Source organism: Tympanuchus pallidicinctus, unplaced genomic scaffold (genome assembly GCF_026119805.1).
Source record: "Tympanuchus pallidicinctus isolate F22 unplaced genomic scaffold, pur_lepc_1.0 scaffold16, whole genome shotgun sequence".
In the NCBI taxonomy this organism is placed as follows: Eukaryota; Metazoa; Chordata; class Aves; order Galliformes; family Phasianidae; genus Tympanuchus; species Tympanuchus pallidicinctus.
This window is the reverse complement of record NW_026294679.1, coordinates 12,645,113-12,663,648: the sequence shown is the minus strand read 5'-3', so window position 1 is coordinate 12,663,648 and position 18,536 is coordinate 12,645,113. Positions and strand designations below refer to the sequence as shown.

At 47.0% G+C, this 18,536-nt stretch overlaps 1 protein-coding gene across 1 annotated transcript in view; it reads left to right on the top strand.

Annotated features, from left to right (window-relative positions):
• Positions 1–17,722, top strand: part of FBXW4 (F-box and WD repeat domain containing 4) — a 59,000-nt gene extending 41,278 nt beyond the window's left edge. The window contains exons 6-9 of the mRNA XM_052676698.1: positions 3,175–3,240; positions 16,243–16,383; positions 16,561–16,702; positions 16,938–17,722. Of these exons, the coding sequence (XP_052532658.1) occupies positions 3,175–3,240; positions 16,243–16,383; positions 16,561–16,702; positions 16,938–17,054 (466 nt within the window). The 3' untranslated portion in view covers positions 17,055–17,722. The remainder of the gene's footprint in view (positions 1–3,174; positions 3,241–16,242; positions 16,384–16,560; positions 16,703–16,937) is intronic.
• Positions 17,723–18,536: the final 814 nt, after the last annotated feature.

The following is an 18,536-nucleotide window of genomic DNA, read 5'->3' as shown; positions in this document are numbered from 1 at the left end:
TCTTCCTAAGACAAAAAGCCTTGCTAAAGGTAAACTGAAGGAAGCAAACCTGGTGGTAGGTTTAAGCTCTGTTTTCAGAGGCTTTGAACATCCATAGCTCCAATTTGCATATTATTTCAGACCTACCAAATCATGCTTGTGTTGCCCTTCTGCTTGGTGTCAAGCTGTCACCTCTATGAGGCTCCTGTTTTGGGATGTCTGAAACTGCAGACCAGACTCAAGGTGAGAGGCCCTGTATCATACCTGGGGATGCAGCTTTCCAGTTCCATTTGCTCCAAGACTTTGTCAGTTACCCGTTTGCACTGCTTCTTTGTGCAAGTCTTGTGAATGCTGCTCTCTAATCCTGGCAGTGAAGATGCCCAGCACTTCTGGGAGAAGTCTTATCTTTGCTTGCTAATGGGCTCCAGCCTGTTAAAGATAAAGCCTGCAAACCTGATCCTGCTGAAGTATGAGACAAAATTCTTGTTGACTAAATGGAGGCAGCTTTACCCAGAAGAGACTTGTTTGTGGCCCTGAGGCCTGTATGTGATGCTGAAGAGAAATCTCTTCATCTAATACTATTTTTTGGGGTGGGGTGGGGGGTTGAGGGTAAGAACTGAGGAGGGAAAGCTGAAGTCCAGGACTGACAGCATGAGCAGGGATTAGACCTTGCCGTTCCTCCCACCTTTTTCTCCCTGTTGGTGTGCCTCCATGCTAATTTAGACCTGTGACGACCATCAAAGCCTTGCTGCATACCTTCTGCACAAAGGGGTCTGTCTCCCACGTGAGGGCGTTCTCTGCTGGGACAAAGTCAGTTTGTCCCCCGAAAGAAAAATCTTAAGCACCCAATTGCCTGCTTGACTGACTCCCTGACTGCTATTATGTTTCTAACCACGGTAATTGGCTTTAGTAGTTATTAATGGATTATGCTTGGGAAGGGAGGGACAGAATCCAACACCTAGCTTTGTAGATGAGGGACTCCCTGACATAAGTGCTGCTTTCCAGACATGGGGTATGGCTCGTGAGCTGTCAGAGTGAGTCTTTTTGGCTTGTTTTCTCTGAGACAGGAGATGTTTGCAATCGGGGAATATCTCATTCTTGGTGGAGGGAAGGCAGGTGTTGAGCAGAAACCCTGTTTCCAAATGCAGAATGCTGCAGGTGATAGCTGTCTGCCTCTTCTGCTCAACATGCTTGGCAGTGCTGCTTCTGCCTCATGATTTCAGGTTGGATATTAGGAAAGACTTATTTTAAGAAAGAATTGTTTACACATTGGAACAGGCTGCCCACGGAGGTGGTGGAGCCACCATCCCTGAGGTGAGGAAGATGATCAGGGGACTGGAGCACCTCCCCTATGAAGACAGGCTGAGGGAGCTGGGCTTGTTCAGCCTGGAGAAAAGAAAGCTATGGGGTGACCTCATTGCAGCCTTTCAGTACCTAAAGGGAGCCTACAAACAGGAGGGGAATCAACTCTTTGAAAGGGATGATAACTGCAGGACAAGGGGAAATGGTTTTAAGCTGAGGGAGGGAAGATTTAGGTTGGATGCCAGGGGGAAATTCTTCACAGAGAGAGTGGTGAGGTGCTGGAACAGGCTGCCCAGAGAGGTTGTGGATGCCCCGTCCCTGGAGGTGTTCAAGGCCAGATTAGATGGGGCCCTGGGCAGCCTAGTCTAGTATTAAATGGGGAGGTTGGTGACTCTGCACGTGGCAGGGGGTTGGAGATTCATGATCCTTGAGGTCCCTTCCAACCCTGTGATTCTGTGATCAAGGAATGAGAAGATAGGGCTCTGAGGGACATGGTTTAATGGGCTTGGTGATGGTGGGTTGACTAGATGATTTAAGAGTCTTTTCCAATCTTAATGGTTCTATGACTTGGGGAAAGCAATTGCTCAGCTAAAACATGGAGCTGGAAGTAGAAATAGTACTGAGTTCTTGCCCTTCTTTCACATGGCTCTACTTTGGCTTTGATCAAGTTGAGTGCTTGTTTGCTGCTGGATGCCATGTAATGCTGGTAGGAGTGCTTCTCACAGAGGTCATGGTCTGTGGAAGAATCCGTTCCTGCTACATTAGTCTTGGAGGCACCTTTCGATTTCCAAAGGAAGAATCAATGAAATGTTTTAGAACTGCTGTTTTTGCAGACATGATATATTTATTTTCTTATTTTGCTTTCTTCTTTGAGCTGTCATCCCCAGTGTCATGTTTAGGCAAAGCAGCAAGTTGGCATTTTTTGAAAGCAGGCTGCACTTCCTGCATTTGTACTATCCTCGTTGCAGTGACTTAAACATAGTTTTGACATTTTATTCTTAGCAGCTGTAGTAAACATGGCTTTGTGAGAGATCATTAATAGCTTACTTAGGAATCTTTGATGAGTCTGTTTCTCTTCTTTATGCTGAGTATTGGAAGCTGGCACAAAACAAGCAGTGTGATGTGGATAGCTGTAGCACCCATGTTTCTGCTGCTTGAGTTTGGAGATTTGATCCTCTCTTATCATTTAATTTGAAGCCAGTGACTGTTAGCCAATCTCTGGGCTCAGCATATGCAGCAGGGATGTGGCATCACCCAAAGAGGACTTTGTGACGGACCTTGCTAAAAGGTGCGAACTAAGCCAAATATTGCTGCCTCTAGCAGACAGTGTTGAGTACTAGAGAGGGCATCCTGATCCAGCTTTGAAATTGGCCTCACTTTGAGCAGGCGCTGGACTGGAGACCTCTATTCTGTGGTTTGTTAGGTCTGTGATGCTGCAGCCAATTCATGATTGTGCTGGGAAGCTGCCAACACACAGGCACAAGACATGAATTGAAAAGTAATGGGGAATTTTCCATGAAGTTTTTCTGCAGCTTATAGCCCTGACTATATATGAAATGTCCCAAGTATGTGCTGTTTTGAAAATGTCATTGCAATTTACAGCTGCTCCTGGTTTAGGCTTTCCATCCACACATGCAAATACATCTTTATGTCCTGCCAGTTCTCTGCAGTTTTGACCTGCTTCAGCTGGAAAGCTCAGTCCAGCTACACTGACAGCTTCAGAGCACCTCTCCCTCTTCTGCAACCTGCCCTTGTGAAGTGCAGTGGAACATACTGAAATAGTCTCTAGCCAAAATTCAGAGTGTGCCTTGTAGCCCATTTTCTCCATCTTGCTCACACTTTCTTCGTAACTTAAGGATTGGTAATTGTTTCTGTTTGCTTGTTTTTAAACAGCTCATTTGTGACAGGAACGGCCTGCTGTGGACACACGTCACCTCTGAGAATCTGGGACTTCGAGAGGTGAGTGGGCATATAGGTAATGGGGAAGGACTTGGCAATAGGAAATGGAAGGCTAAAGATGGCATAGGATCATTCCTTTGGTGTGTGTGTGGGCAAGAGATGTTTAAATATGACATTCAAGGCCAGGCTGGACAAAGTACTGAGCAACCTGATCAAGCTGTGAATGTCCCTGTTCATTGAAAGGGAGTTGGACTAGATGACCCTTAAAGGTCCTTTCCAAATCTAAGGGTTCTGTGATTCTATGAAATATGAGATGTGAGGGCAGGGTGTAGAAAGGTGTGTGTTGGAGTGATTTTGGTTCAGTATGGTGCAGCTCCACGTTTCTCTCCAGTTTATGGCACAGTAATCCTTGATATCCAATGAAGCTGCTCTTGTTTTATCTGGTTTCTTCTCACGATCCAAATACAGTCAGAACATTCCCATTACACTTTCCTTTGCATCCATCTCAGTTGATACATCAGTTCAAGCCAGAGGGGAGAGAAGTGATCCTGTGTCCTTCCATTTGCAAACTTGTCCACGATGTTGAGAAGCCAAATGTGAATGCAGGCTCTACAGCCATCTTTTCCTGGCTGGTGTTTCTGGCAGCTCAGGGAGGTGAGGGTGGCGACAGGTTATCTACTGAAGTGACTTAGGCATGTTGTCTTCTCTCTGTCTTAATAAGCATTGGAGGTTAATTGCTGTGGCCTCTGATTTGGGGCCACTGAGTAGTTCCTGTCTGGTAAAGGTGCTGACCTTAATGACTGGGGAAATGTTGGGCTCAAATCCTGACGTGAGACTCAACTGCTGACAAATTTGAAACTCTTAGCCTGAGGGTCCTTGTGTAATGATGGACAGATAGCAAATATTTGGCAGGATTATTGAACGGCAGCTCAGCTTTCCAGAACTGGTATGCTCTGTGTAGGAGTGGCACAGCACAGATTATCAAGGCAGTGCTGTCAGGATTGAGGAGAGCTGGCGAGGTCTGGGAGGGGAACAATGTCAGAAGGGGCCCAAGGGTTGTCACCAAGGCTGTGTTTGGGAAAAGTAGGGTAGAAGGAGATTGGTGTGGATTCAGAGCTGGTCTGAGGACAATTGTCCGCTAACCTATAGCTTAGGTAATTTAGATTTAGATCTTAGTCAACTACATCAAATGTAAATATAAAACACTTTGTTTCCTTTCCTCTGAGGTAATAAAAGTGAAGAGTTGGCAGAAGGTGCATCCTGCAAAGGCTGGGCTAGAGTGGGCCCTAGTGTTTTAGCAGTGGCAAATGTTTCTTGGTTACCTAATCCAGTGGTGCCCTTGGTGTGCTCCAGAAGGATACAGGCGGCGCTGATACCCCTGCCCATCAAATCTGCTGATGATTCTTCAATAGAGGCATCTGACAGGAGTGAAGAGGTTGGCAACCCTCTCCCCCTGCCCCAGCCTCTTTGACAGGCTTTCCCAAGGAAGCCTGAAGAGATAATAAAGCTGTGTAGAAAATAGGATTAAGGTAATGAACAGGCACAACGGAGTTTGATCTTTCAATAATGTCAAAGCCTGAGTGACAGGCAAATAAAAAAGCCAAGGCAATCTAGGCCACTGGGCCTCTGTTGCAATGGCTGCAGTGTCAAACTTATTCTTCCCTGTTCGCCTGTCACAGCTGGAATGCACCATGCCACTGGGGCTTTTCCACCCTGGGGATCTGCGTGTGAGCTGGAAGTCTGGTCAGCACGTGCAGGGCAGGAGGCTGGGTGAGGAGTACTGCTGGGAAACCGGCATGCGAAGCTTGATGTGATCATTCGTAGTGAAAGAATATGGAGTTGTCCTTGAAGATCTTGACTTCTCCATAAAGTGTTCTTCCCAGGAGAGCTTTAGACTGTTTATTAAAGCTTCCAGTGGTTGCTAGAAACAGTATTGGAGGGAAGTGCTGATTTCTTCCCTTGGGGCTTGTGCATCTTGTCTACCTGCTGAACACTCCTGAACTGGGAGTATGATGTGGAAACTCAAGATCTTTGCGCTACCCAGGACTGAAGGACTCCTCCTGTGTCCAGTGTGTCCAGTTAATGTCATGCAGCTGAAGCCAGACTCTGCCTCCTAGTTAGGTGTTTACCCTTTCCTTATGATCGTGAAGGGACAGAGTCTGACCTGCAGAGTCTGACCTGAGGCTGAACGTGGCAAGGACATATTGCTATGAGCAGAATTGAAGCAACTTCTCTATCAAAAAATGATGCAATGATGCAGGGGAGAGTGATGCTCAAGATAACATTCTTTCAAACTGCAGGATCCTTAATGTTGGTATTTGGTGCTGTTCAAGGCCTCACTCAGTTTATTTACCTGGTGCATGGTGGTGTGTGCAATGTCTGTGGTATTCTCTTCCCTTGGGTAGGTGGTCTTTTTCTCCAGCAGCAGAGAGATAGAACATGCTACAAAAGGATTTAAAGCTTAAATAACCTTTTGTGTACTGATCTTCTTAGTTCCAGGCCAGATAAGTCCTTGGCTGGTGCTTGTAGCTGTTGGTCATGGTGTATTTTCGTATTTATGACCTTCGCTATTCCCTGACCCTGGGGCCCCTCTGAGAGAAAAGGGTTAATGTCTTCACCTGGAAACGTGTTCTGGGCACTGAGAAAGGTTGGTTGGGTTTCGAGGCAAAGAAATTTTTCATGGGGGAAAGGAAATGCTTCTTGCTGCATCCCCCCCCCACAACTGTCTTTCATTTCTAACTCTGCTTATGATGGCGTTGGATCAAAGCTAGAACAGGCAGCAACAAGCAATTGTCAAAGGGAGTCTGAAGCAGGGGAATGACCGCGTAATGCCAAGACTGTCTCTGATGGCTGAAATTCCAGCTGCTGCTACACCTGGCCCTTTCTCCTGTAATAAGGATTTTTTTTCTTTTGCTTTTGAAGCTGACTAGCTACACCTCTGGAGGACGTATCTCACAGATGCTACATTGTGCCACCTGATCGCTTTTAGATGTGGGGAAACTGCTGTGCACTTATTGCTACTCAGGATCAAGGTGTGTTTGTTGAGGGGGCTGTGAATAACCTAGATGATTAGAGGTCTGTACAGGAAAGGAGAACTATTAGTAATATAGGCCACTGGATGCCAGCCTGTGTCCTTGCAAGTATCAGGTCTTGTTGACTTCTGGGCTTCTTGCCTTTCTGCACCAGTGAGGGATGTGGGGGCAGCTGCCTCTCTGATCATGCATCCCTGCTTCTGCTGGAAGTGCACCTGCCTTTCTCTTCCCAGACCTTCCTGTCTCATCTGCCAGCACTAGCATGTGGCTTAGCATAAGAGAGATCAATAATGGCAAGCAAGAGAGAAAGAAATTTTCTTCAGATTCTGTTCCTCTTGCCACCTCTAATCTCCTTTGGGAGTCTAACCTAACTGCCTGGGAGATAAGGGTGACACTTCTGGAAACAGCCCAAAGTCAGCATTTGTCCTTTGCCTGCAGCGTGCTTTTGCTCCCCACTGTGTCGTGGTTGTCTGCATGTCTTTACGTGCAGAGACACAGGTGCCCCTTCCTCAGAGATGCTCCTCTGTGAGGCAGGGTACCCTGGATGTCACTTTGCACAGCTCTTGGAGCTGTTATGCTAATGTTTGAAATGGACCAGTGTTGCAGTATGGCAGCACTCATGCTGTAAACACTTGGAATGCACAAATCCTACCTCATCCTTTCCTGTGACACAGTGTGACAGGCACAGGGCAGGAGAGCCTTTGTGTAAACTCAGACAATGTTAACTGTGCCCTGCAAACCTCCTCTACCGTTTAAATATCCACTCTTTGTCCATCTCCTCCCCTCTTTTGAAAGCATTTTTGCTAGAGTTGTTTCTTGTTTTTCGGGTGTGTTTTTCTTCTTCTTCTTTTTTTTTTTTTAAGAGCCCTCTAATTTCTCGTTCAGTTTTTCTCCCTCTCCTGAGCCCTTTGAAAGTGGCTTTACGCCGTCACTGACACCAAACTGACACTTTGCGTTTCCCCACTTCTTGTCCCTTTATGGCAACAGATGTTGAAATTTTGTATCCCTTTTATCTGTCCCTCTTTGCCCTCTTCCTGTAATTAGGTTTCCCTTGTTAGCAGTACAAAGTGGCCCGGTTTGCTGCCTGGCCTTTTGAGCCATTGTGTCTGAGCACATTTTTTTCCTCCTCTTTCGGAAGAGTTCCTTCCCCCTTAAGTAATAGGCAGGGTGTGGGCCAGAGCTGTGGCTTTTTCTTGTTTCTTTGTTCTCCATTTATCTCTGCCACCTTTTTCAAAGGGATGGGGAGAAAAAGGCAGAGAGTGCCTGGAAAGGGAAGATACAGTGTTTCATTTCTTGACCGTCAGGCTCCCCTGATCTTCAGGTGTTCAAGGCAGGTGCCTTTGATGTCTGCATGTTTTGGGGTGGTGGGAGTAGAGGATTCCTGAAAGTGGCTTGGGAGTGGAGAAGAAGGGAGATTCAGGTGTGTGTCTGGTGCCCTCAGCAGAGGGGCGGGCTGCTGAGCAGGCTGGTGATCCGCATTTGCCTCTCATGCTATTGCATTGTGGTCTTTCCCTGTAAGAGACAGCATTACAGCATAAGCAGCTGGCTGAAGTTTGTGTGAGCTTGCTGCTGCTTGATCTCTGGTATGTGTTTCCATGGGACCCTTGCTAGGTTGCATCTGTCTGTGAAGTAGGGTGGGCAAGAATTAGTTGCTGTCTCTCAAATCTCAGAGTATGTTGATCTGCATCCACTTTGGCGGCTCTTAAACCAATTGAGTGAAGGAACCTGAGCACAGCTGTCAACAAGGAGGGAGAGCTTTAAAGCTTTTGCTCCCTGTGCTGTTCTTAAGCAAGCAAGTGTAATGTGACAGCTGCCTGCTATGTAGTGCTGGTTGTGCGCTGTGCACCATAAGTGCTAGGTCCTGCAAATGTGGACCCAAAGCAGACTTTGGTCCTAGCTTCATTTTGTACTTGGTGGGCTTAAGGGCTGACTGCTATACGAGGTTTGTAAGCTATTTGGGGACTAATGGTAGAATCTGATTGCTGCTGGTGCTTTCCTGTTTAAATCCAATCCTTCTTGTCTTTGTGTCTTATCGTACTCAGATTTTCTACGCGTGGAAGTAAATGAAATGAAGATCTGCAGAGGTAGCTCTTGGTTACAAAATGTGCTAAATGTTTTATCAGAAGCTTTTTTTTATAGAAGCTTGGTCTAAAATGTACAAGTGTCGTGTTCTAAAGTGAGTTCTGTTGAAGAGTGCTCTCTTCAGAGCTTTTGACTTCAAGGTTTAAACAAGTTTGAGACCCTCTACAGCTCCTCACAGGGGAGCAGAGGGGCAGCACTGATCTCTGCTCTCTAGTGGCATCCACTCTCTGGAAATGGCATGAAGCTGCATCAGGGGAGGGTCAAGTTGAGAATTAGGATAAGGTTCTGCACCAGAGGGTGGTGGGGCTGGAGCAGACTCCCCAGAGCAATGGTCACAGCACTGAGCTGAGGTGTTCAAGAAGTGTTTGAACAGAGTGCTCACAGGACTTGAATTTTGGGTGGTCCTGTGTGGAGCCAGGAATTGGACTCGATGATCCTTGTGGGTCACTTCCAGCTCAGAGTGTTCTATGATTCCAATTCAATGACAGAGGTTTGGGTGAAGGGGAGCAAACAGACTCAGAACTGAAGTTCCTAAATCAAAAGGAAAGGTAACTGTCTCCAAAAAGGGTGGGGAGTCTGCTTCATCCAGGCATTAAAACTGGATTTATTTAGTCACAGAGTAGAGGATGGATATCTCAGTGGGACCAGGAAAGATGAGTGGTAGGAAATATTCTGGCACTTATAATAGATTCACAGGATTTGGGGGACAGAAGAATGACAATATCACACTGTAGATGAAGAATCCCTTCTCTTGCCATGCTTTTCTATGAATTTATCACACTAGTCATCTTCCTTGGTGAAAACATTCTTTCCAGGCTTTGTGTGAAAAAGGCACCACATTCTTTTTAGGCTTGAATTTCTTTCTCAGTATCTCTGTCTTGGCTGAACAATGTCCTTAAATCACAGTAAGTGATTCAAAACTTGTCCAACAGTGAGCTAAACTGCTTTCTGAGCTGTGCTTGCCTCAGATAAGTGAAAGCAAATGTGAACCTTTGACTGCCTCCTCTCAGCAATGGGATGATCCACAGGTAACTGCCCTTCCTCACATAGCTTCTTATTCTCTTTTTCTGGGGCAATCCTGCTTATTTATTGCTGTGTTGTTTCCTCTTCCCCTCCACACGTGACTTTGTTTACTCTTTTTGAAGCATTGGTTTTGAGTATTCCCATTAATATGTACTTTGTTAAGTGGGAACAGAAGTGTTGTGCCTTCCTGAAATTCAAGGGAAAGGGGTTTGTGATGTGACAGTCTGAAGTCTATCATAGGGACGTTTTAGTCTTCAAGCACACCCATTCTTGATCTGCTCATATTAATTTAGTTTTGCACAATGACTACCATGTTTCTAATTTGGTGCTCAGAACCATTCCCTCTGCAGGAAGGTCAGCAGAATGGGGAGCTCAATTGTAGATCTAGGCAAAGGAAGAGCAGGTCCCTCTCCTTGGGAACTGCTAACGCTTGTGACTTGAGAAGCAAGACTAGAGGCACACTGTCCTCTTGCCTTCAGGCATGAATTAATCCTTTGACAAGGCCGCATTGAAATTCCTACCCTAGTTCTGCAGCTCTAAACTGTAGGATTAGTTTTCCTTGCTCTGAGATCTCAGCCCTTGTTGGAGGCAGGACGCCTCCAACAGCCAGCTACTTGAGCCAGTGCTGGAGGAGGCTCACTGCTATAGGGTGCCTCTCTCCTGGATGAGTGCTCCTCTTAGCAGTTTTGTGGTCAGAGCACTGTCTCTTGGTTTATAATGAATAGCTTCTGTCTGATCTGCTTGTGCAATGTATTTTCTGTGGTATGCATGCAGTCTCAAATCAGTTTTGGGCCTTGTGGTTCTTCATTGATTTTCTTTTTACTTTTTAACATCATTTTTCTCAACCTTTTGTCACGTAAGCTGGACGTTCTCTGCCTTCCTTTCGTTAAGATGACTCTGGTGCATCTTAACCCAGAAGTAAAACACTTGTAAGAGGGAGAACATACAGGTATTTATCTGAGATCCTTTTCTCCCTGCTGCAGTTGCGATTCTCTTGCACTGTGGTTGAGCGTGAGGCCAGCTCCTGCCCTTTGGATGTTACGTGTCCAGGGCATGCTGTGGCCTTTGCACTCCTGTTCAGGCGTATTTATGACAACTTTACAAGGCCCTGAACAATTGGAGAGCGCGGGTGGGGGCTGGACGCTCCAAATGCATCAATCAGTTTCATCCCTCTGAGCCAAAGCAAAAGCAATCTTTATTTTTCCCTGGGTTGAGAAAGAATCAACAGAGGCAAGAGAGAAGAATGGGAAGGAGTGAATGAGGAACCCCCTCTGCCACTGGCTAGTGGTAGCTCATTTAAACAGATGGCTTTGTTTTGATTTGGACTCTCCATTTTTTTGTCTCCCCACTAAAGGAGACCTGCAGAGCTCAGTCCAGAAAGGGAGCAGTACAGCCTCCTGTTCCCACACAAGTGGGGCGAAAGGCGAGAGGCTTTAAGAATTCCCTGCTTCTTTTCCTTGCCTTCCTCTTTTTCTCTTCCCTCAAGAAATCACAGTTTGAGAGAATTCCCCCCTGCTCCTCCCGTTGGAAAGAAAGACACAGAAGACATTCTTGACATTCTTTGCAGAGAAAAGGGGTTAAATGTCTGAATTTGGGGGTCACCATGTTATACAAATTGCAATCTAATCGTTTTTACAAGAACACACGTGTGCTGAGAAAAGGAGCCATGGACAAGAAAGAAAAGGGGACAGACAACTTTTTTTTTGTCCTATCTTTTTTTTTTTCTCTCCCCCCAAGGTTTTGGACTATTGTCATGTCCTGTCTCTCTACCCTCTTCACCCCCGAGAGGGAGAACATTGGTTTTATAGTTAAATTGGTCCGTAAAGCAGAAGGGCTTGGTGCCATTTCTGTTTGTTTTCCCAAATAAAAGCCCCAGCAGGGTCTCTTTTGCACCGTTGTGGCTTTATTTGAAGAAACTGGCTTTTTCCCATAGCCCAGCGTGTCAGTTTATCCTCTGAACTTAACCTTACGGGAACCCGCACAACAAAAACTCACAGGGTCCCCGAGCTGGAAAGGTAAAGAAATTGTATCTTTTTATTGGACCATTTAAAGCGTGTGTGGGCCAATTCAGAGAAAGCAGAAGAAAAGAAGGCAAAATTCCCTCTTCTGTCTCTTCCCCCCCGACACAATCTCAAACCATCGTTGGTGTCATTCCCCCCTACTGCCTCAAGGCCCTTCAGCTGTGCTGGGGAAGCTGAGAGAGGCATTTCTCCTGAAAATCACTTCAACTCGCTTATAATGGCATCTCAGAGCCATTTCACATGGAGGTCACCCCCAGAATTCCCCAGTCCTATCCACACCTCCCTGCGAGAATCAGTAACCTTGGCCTAGTGCCGAAGTAATCTTGGGGTGGGATAACTGTGAAAAACAGCTTTGCCAAATAGCTCTGTTTCTCCCTGTGTACATTTATAGATGTTGCTTAACCAAGCCTTTCTCTTCTTAGCAGAACCTGCTGCATCCCTTGAGTGTCCTAGCCCCAGGTGCAAAGCACCTGGAAGAGATGACAGTTTAGCTCTTCCCTTCTGTTTTGGTGTTCTTTCCAAATTGGATGACAGGGGTTGTACAAATGCTGCACTCCAGATAATTGTCTTTAAATGGGTTTTGTTTCCTTTCTCTGTTTGATACCCTATTCAAATATCCCACTGTTTTGAATAGAACAGTGCACTTTTCAGTATTTATTTATTTATTTAAGTAAATGCTTCCCAGCTGGCTTGCTGGAAGTAGATTTTGATGCTAAAATATGCGTATGGAGCAGTGCTTGGTTTTGGCCTACTTCTGTGCAATGGCTTCTCCTCTCTGATGGATAGTCACAGCTCACAGATGAGGTTTCCAGAGCGAATGAGTTATGTCCTCAAATTCAGGCATATCTGTTTTCAACAGATGTTCTGAATTCAGCAGATTCCTAGAATGCGTTTAATACTAAACTTGTTTGCTGTGTATTTGTGTAATATCAATGCTAGTGAATCAGGTTTGACAAAAATTTAGGGTGGGGGGAAAACTGTGTATTGTTTCAAGCCAGCTTTTGGACTGTAGTTCAAGTACATCAAAGATAGCTGGCCAAGACCAGAAGCAACTGGACAGAGTGCAGGTAGGGAGCTGCAGACTTCTTCAGAGCTCTGTCTGTCAGCAAGGTCTCTGGGAAATCCTGAATTCTTACGATCATGCAGATGATCATTTTTGCTTGGGAGGCTGTAGACTATTTCAACTTTGTGGGCTTTTTTTGTGCCTCTTTGAGTAGGTGCCCACTGCCCAAATGAGCTGTTAGAAAACTATTGCAGATGAGCTGGTGTATCTACTGCTTTTCTTATTGCGCCTTGATAGGTCATCCTGATCATTTTTGGGTTTTCAGGGAACAGCTGTGGGTTTTGCCCCCTTTGGAAGTGGAAGCTGGTGGGGACTGGGTTTTGAAGGCAGGGAGTAGTTGGGATAATGAAGACTGAAGAATTTGTAGGCACTAACTTGTGATCCTGAGACTGGTACACCTGTGGTTGCAGAACATTTCCTTCCCAGCAAAGGCTCAGCATGGTTACACGTGCTTGGAGGATATGGGGCTAGCTCAGCATGGTGGCCTGGTTCCTGGAACTGCTGGCCCAGAGTCACATAATTTGCTAAAAAATGGAAGAAATATTAATCACATTCAGCGTCTTTATTTATTTTAGTGTACCTATGCCAAAACTTAGCTTTTTCTGGTTTATGTGCCCAGTGTGCAAGACAGTATGATTTTCCCCTGGTGTCAGGTTATAAGCTTTTCACTGTAGCAACTAATGTGTTGCTTCTGTAAACTGCTAAAGGGCTGCTGCTGTAAGCAGGGGCTGGACCTCCCAGCTGAAAGCTGTCTTGGCTGACCTATTCTTAGGGCAGGAGGATTGAACTGATTAACAAACAAGCAAAACAAAGTTTCCTGCAACTGCAAAATGACTTGTATGCATCTATGCTGCTTTTCTGCCTACTAAGGAAAACTAATCCTGGTGGGGATTTTATTTGTTTTCTTTTCTGTTGTCTAGGCTGGAAAGTAATTGGAGGAACTCCAATTGCTGAGGTGCTTGGGTACCACTTGTGGTGAAGTGTGAAGGCATGGTGAAACACTGGAGCAAGGCACCTGGGTGGTGCTCAGCACAGCACAGGAAAGCAGGAATCACAGAATCACAGAATCACAGAATCACCTGGGTTGGAAGGGACCTCAAGGATCATGTAGTTCCAACCCCCCTGCCTAGCAGGGCCACCAAACATCCACATTCAGATCAGGATCCAGACTCTCTGGTTTCTCCCCAGGGTTCCTTGATGCTTAATGCTGATTTTTTTTTCTTTCTTTTCATTTGGAAACATTAACAGCCTGGCATTAAAATTTGCTGCTGTCTTGCAGCACTGTATCCTAAAGCCTGGTCTGGGGACACAAGAGATAAGCTTTGTGTGGCCAGGATCAATCTGGATGTAATGGGAGCTTGCTATAGGTGGCAACATGTTAGGAGATCCATTTGAGGCACCTGAGAGGAAGAAGAGGTGCTCCAGCACATAAAAGATTTTTGGATGTTGTTCAGCATCCTGCTACCTTTCCTTAGCACAGTGCCTCTCTGTGCATTTTAAAAGTGTATTAGTAGGGAAAAATGATGGAGGGTAAATAGTACAAACAAGTGTCAGCCAGATAGCACGTGTTCACCAAATGTGCTGCTGGGTAGAGTTGTCTGTGCACAGCCACTGAAACAGCTCATTTCCTATGAATTGCTCCCTGCTTTTCCTCTGGCAGCAAGCAGATGACTCAGGTTGGCCAATCTGTCTTCTGCTTCTTGCAGGTAGACCAAGGGCTCACGACTGAGAGAGCAGCTGCTTCCTCTTATGCGTGTCTTCTGATACATGTCCACAAATACAGCTCATAGGATCAAACAGGTTGTGTGGAGGCCTTGAGAACAGCATTGTGCCTGTCTGTCTGTCCTGCTGACTGTGCAGAATGGCAGATAGAGTGGATCAGTGCAGTTGGAGGGGCAGGGCAGTGCCAGAGCTCAGATGTCCAAACCTCCCACACCCTGTAGTGAAGCTGGAGGACACATCTACTTCAGCTCAGACTGAATGTTCGACCTCCAGATCTACAGGTGCAGGTGCAGAGTTGCAGCTAGGTTGGTCTGTAAGTAACCCTCCAAGGGTTAACGTATTGTGAGAAGGTTGCAAAGGCCTGATGCCTGGAATCCCCTCGATCCCTTGCCTAGAGAAATACAAAGTCCAATAAGCCAGCACCCCTGGATTCGTGTTGGGGGGGATTAATTCATGCACTTGATGTTAAAGCTTGTCCGAGAGGTTTGCATGGGGGGGCCATTGCTAGGGCTGGTTGGCCTCTCTAAATGGTTGCTAGGGCCCTGGCATCAAGGGCCAATGTAGCTGCCCACAGCCACGGTCACGGAGGGAATTACACAGCCACAAAGAAATTGTTATTCTACATAATCTGCTCTTTGGAGAGTGACTGTGGGGAAACAGGCTGGCCCCAGCACGCCGCCAGCTCTGTGATCATAGAAGCGTGCTGGCTGCAAAGATCGGCCAGGGCTCGCCTTCTGATCTGGGGACACCAGGGCTCGAGGCGCTAATCTGCTTTATCAGCGATTTCTGTCTCCTGACACAAAGGTGTTTACTTGTTTTAACATCTCCTGGGACTCTATTTCTCCTTTTGTGTGGTCTTTATCCCCCGACGAGGGCTTTAGCCCAGATTACAGACAGAATTAAGGCATTTGGCGATGTGCCTCAGAACTGTGTGATGCTGGATCAAGGAGCAGAAAGTAACAAAATAATGGTGGGAAATGCTGGGAGTGACCCCACGGCGGGGTTCGTGCTGTCGGCTTTCAGGGCCGCTTCATTGTCCTGAGAACCAAGGGCCTGTTGGAGAGGGCGGCCGTGTGGCAGGGGTGGAAAAGCAGGTGCTTCGAGGTTTATTGTGTCCAGCATGTTTGATGTAAAGGGTGCGAGGAGGAGGCGGAGGAAGAAGAGGAGGGTTTGCAATAGGTGGCCATCTCCAACAGCTGGGCAGATTGTCCCCTCTGTTCCTTAGAGTCTGCTATGGACAGGTGTTGCTGGCTGCTGGGGTGGTTGGAGTGTCAGTGGAGACAGGCTGTGGCCTGTGCCCTAGGCAGTGTGTAGTTTCACGTGACCGAGAGAAGGGCCTCAAACTTCTCCCAGCCTTGCTGGGAGGCCCCTTGTAGAGTGGTCCCTCACCAGGCAGCCGCTGCTGCTTAACGTGAAGAAGCAGCTGAGTGATATGGCCACAAACTTTGAACTTCATGGGGATTTTGTTTTAGCTTTTCCACAGCAAGCAAGGAATTTTATAAGGACAGGGGAGAGGCTAGCCTTTGGGAAATCATCTCCAGAGCATACCTAGGGTGGCTGCTCTTGGCCTGTCATGTTCAGCCCCAGGTAAGGTGTTTGCATCATGCTGCATAATGTAACAAAGTAAGGAAAAGCAACCATGGTCACCAGGGGCAGGAGTCTGATTTGGCTGTGGATCTGAGCTGTGTGTCAAAGATTTCAGGAAATACCCTAGCAGACAGTGTGCTGGAAGACAGAATCTGGGACGGAGTCAACCAGGGGAGTGGCTGCTGCAGATTATCTGGAGTTGAGTAGCATTTCCCATGGAAATGGAGCCTCGTCATTCAGCGTATTGGTCACTTTTCCCAAGGAAGATGACCCCCTGTTGCTAGGGGTCAGCTCTACCTTGGCCCATGTCTTATCATGACCAGCTGTGACTCCTGCTGGTCACTATCTTTGGCAGTTTGTAGCTCAAGCAGTAGCAGAAGCTGGAGGAGGAAGAGCAAAGCTGTGCAGGCTGTTGCATTCTGTTAAATCACAGAAATGAGATCTAAGAGACTTCTGTGACATCTCTGCTCTGGCCTGCTGGACTGGAAGGGCTCCCTGCTCTGAATGACTCTTCAATTATGTTTCATTGCAGCGGTCAGCTGTTAACCTGCTTAGGGACTGACTTTCACCATGGAGCTGGAGTGCTCGATGTCTTCTACGAAACTCCCTCCCTTCTCCTCTCATGTGGGTATGACACTTACATCCGCTACTGGGACATACGGACCAGCACCAGGTGAGCCTATCCTGCTGGCATCTGGGGCCTGTGCAAGGATCCTCTGGGCTCTTCTTGTGCAGTGCCTGGGGACGTGCCTGCGGCTCGGTTAGCTGCTTCAGGCAAATGGGACCTCAGTTCCAGTCCAGGCACTGGGTGGTGGAGGCTCAGCCACTCTGTTTTGTGTTGTCACTGCAGAAAATGTGTCCGGGAGTGGGAAGAGCCCCATGACAGCGCCTTGTACTGCATAAGGACTGATGGGAACCATATGATTGCAAGCGGCTCTTCCTACTACGGAGTGGTGCGCCTCTGGGATAAGCGGCAGACTCAGTGCCTGCAGGTGAGGGCTGGTTGGAGGCCAGGCAGCAGCAGGGCTTCTGGCTCATTCTGTGGCAGCCAGGTACTCGTGTCTCTTTGAAAGAAGAGACAGAGGCTGTCGAGCTGTCTTCGGACTGAGTGGGCCTCGCCTTTATTCCTGCTTTGCCAGGGCATCCGACCATTTGGGCCTGAAAAACCTGTTGGGGTCTGTGGGCTGACCTCTTCTTTGAAAAGCTGACTCTCCTGTTTTCTTGCAGAGTTTTCACCTGTCTTCACCCACCAGCAGCCCAGTGTACTGCCTCCGTTTCAGTACCACCCATCTGTATGCTGCCCTGGCATCAGCCTTGCACGTCCTTGACTTCACGGCCTCGTGAAGGGCACCGTAACCGCTTCTGGTTGCCCCAACTCAGCAACGTTGACACTTGGTTCAGGGAAAAGCAGGGCAGGAGAGGTGAGAGAGGCCCCAAGGCATCTGTAGATTCTTTACTTGCCAAAAGGCTATGTTAAAGAGTCCAGAAGGGGCAAGGCTTAACAACTTCATCTGCTCTTTAGTGGAAATAAAGGCCAATTGTCCTTTCCTTTTTTCATTTTGTGCAAGTCAGGGTCTGTAATATTATCTGTTCTTCTTGTTTTTTGTTTTGTTTTGTTTTGTTTTTTTGGTTTTTTTTTGTTTCTTTTTTTTTTTTTAACTCTCCTGTGGATACCTTTGAGGGGCAGGTTGAGCCAGAATGCCCTATCAGCTTCGATGCTGGTCAGGTTGAGATCAGCCAAACTGAGCCGTGTGAAGCAAGTCTGTGTGTGGGGTACACTGATTTGGCGGAAGGGAGGGTGCCTGGAGCAGGGACTCCTTTTCACCTGTGCTTGCTCTCTTGACAGCTGCTTGTGCTGTTCTTTTCAGCCAAGAGAAAGAATTGAGCTAAAAGGCAGAGCCAGCCCTGCTTTCAGTGTATGCCTCCCCTAGCTGGCCATCAGGTCGGGCAGTGCACTTGGCAGGGCTGAAACAGTTGTATTTTGCTAAATAAAACTCTGAAGGGAAACAGAAGAGATTGTTTGTTTTGTTTCAAGTCCCAAAGGAGCTGTGATGTTATCTGCTGGTTGTAGAGGAGACTGGCCCTGTTTTCAAATGAACTGTATGTCTGGAGGATCTCTCTCTGGGTAGATGCTGTGGCACTTCTGTGTTGAAGGCAGTTGCTGGGATCTTGGCTCTCATAGCACTTATTCAAACAAGAAACAAAAGCAAGATCTGTAACTTACTTGCTACCTGCATACAAGCAGCAAACTGGGCTAGTGCAAACTCCAAGGCCTTGCTGTGACTTATTGGGATTCTGTAGGAACATCTAAGAGAGCTTAACTTTTGCAATGGCCTTCTGAACCTGACCAGGACTGAATCTCCCAGCTGTAGCTTTCATGTATTCTGTGCTTTCTGAATGGTTGTGGATGCCTGTGGATGAGTGCAGCATTGTCTGGTCCTCCTCAGAAAAGGAGGTGCATTAACACTATTAGGCTGTGAGTTTGGGTATGCTGGATAGGTAAAGGAGCGTTTTTGTATCACAAGCTGGCAGCACCTTTAGGGCAAAGCAGCCAGGATGGTGCTTTGTTGGGACTTGAAAGACAATTTCTGCCTTCAAGAGGCTGCTTTTCTCTTGTGATCCACAGTGATTGGAAGATGTACACTGGAGCCTCTGTTGGAGCAAGAAGAGAGTGGAATCAGGTTCTCACCTGCTTTAAGAAAGCCCTCCACTCCCAGTGGATGTGAGACAGCAACTCAGGGTGCAAAGTAATTGGCTTTGCTGCAGGATCATATTCTCACACAGCTCTTTCCAACACAGCTTCCTGTCACAGTTTGTGATCCAGCT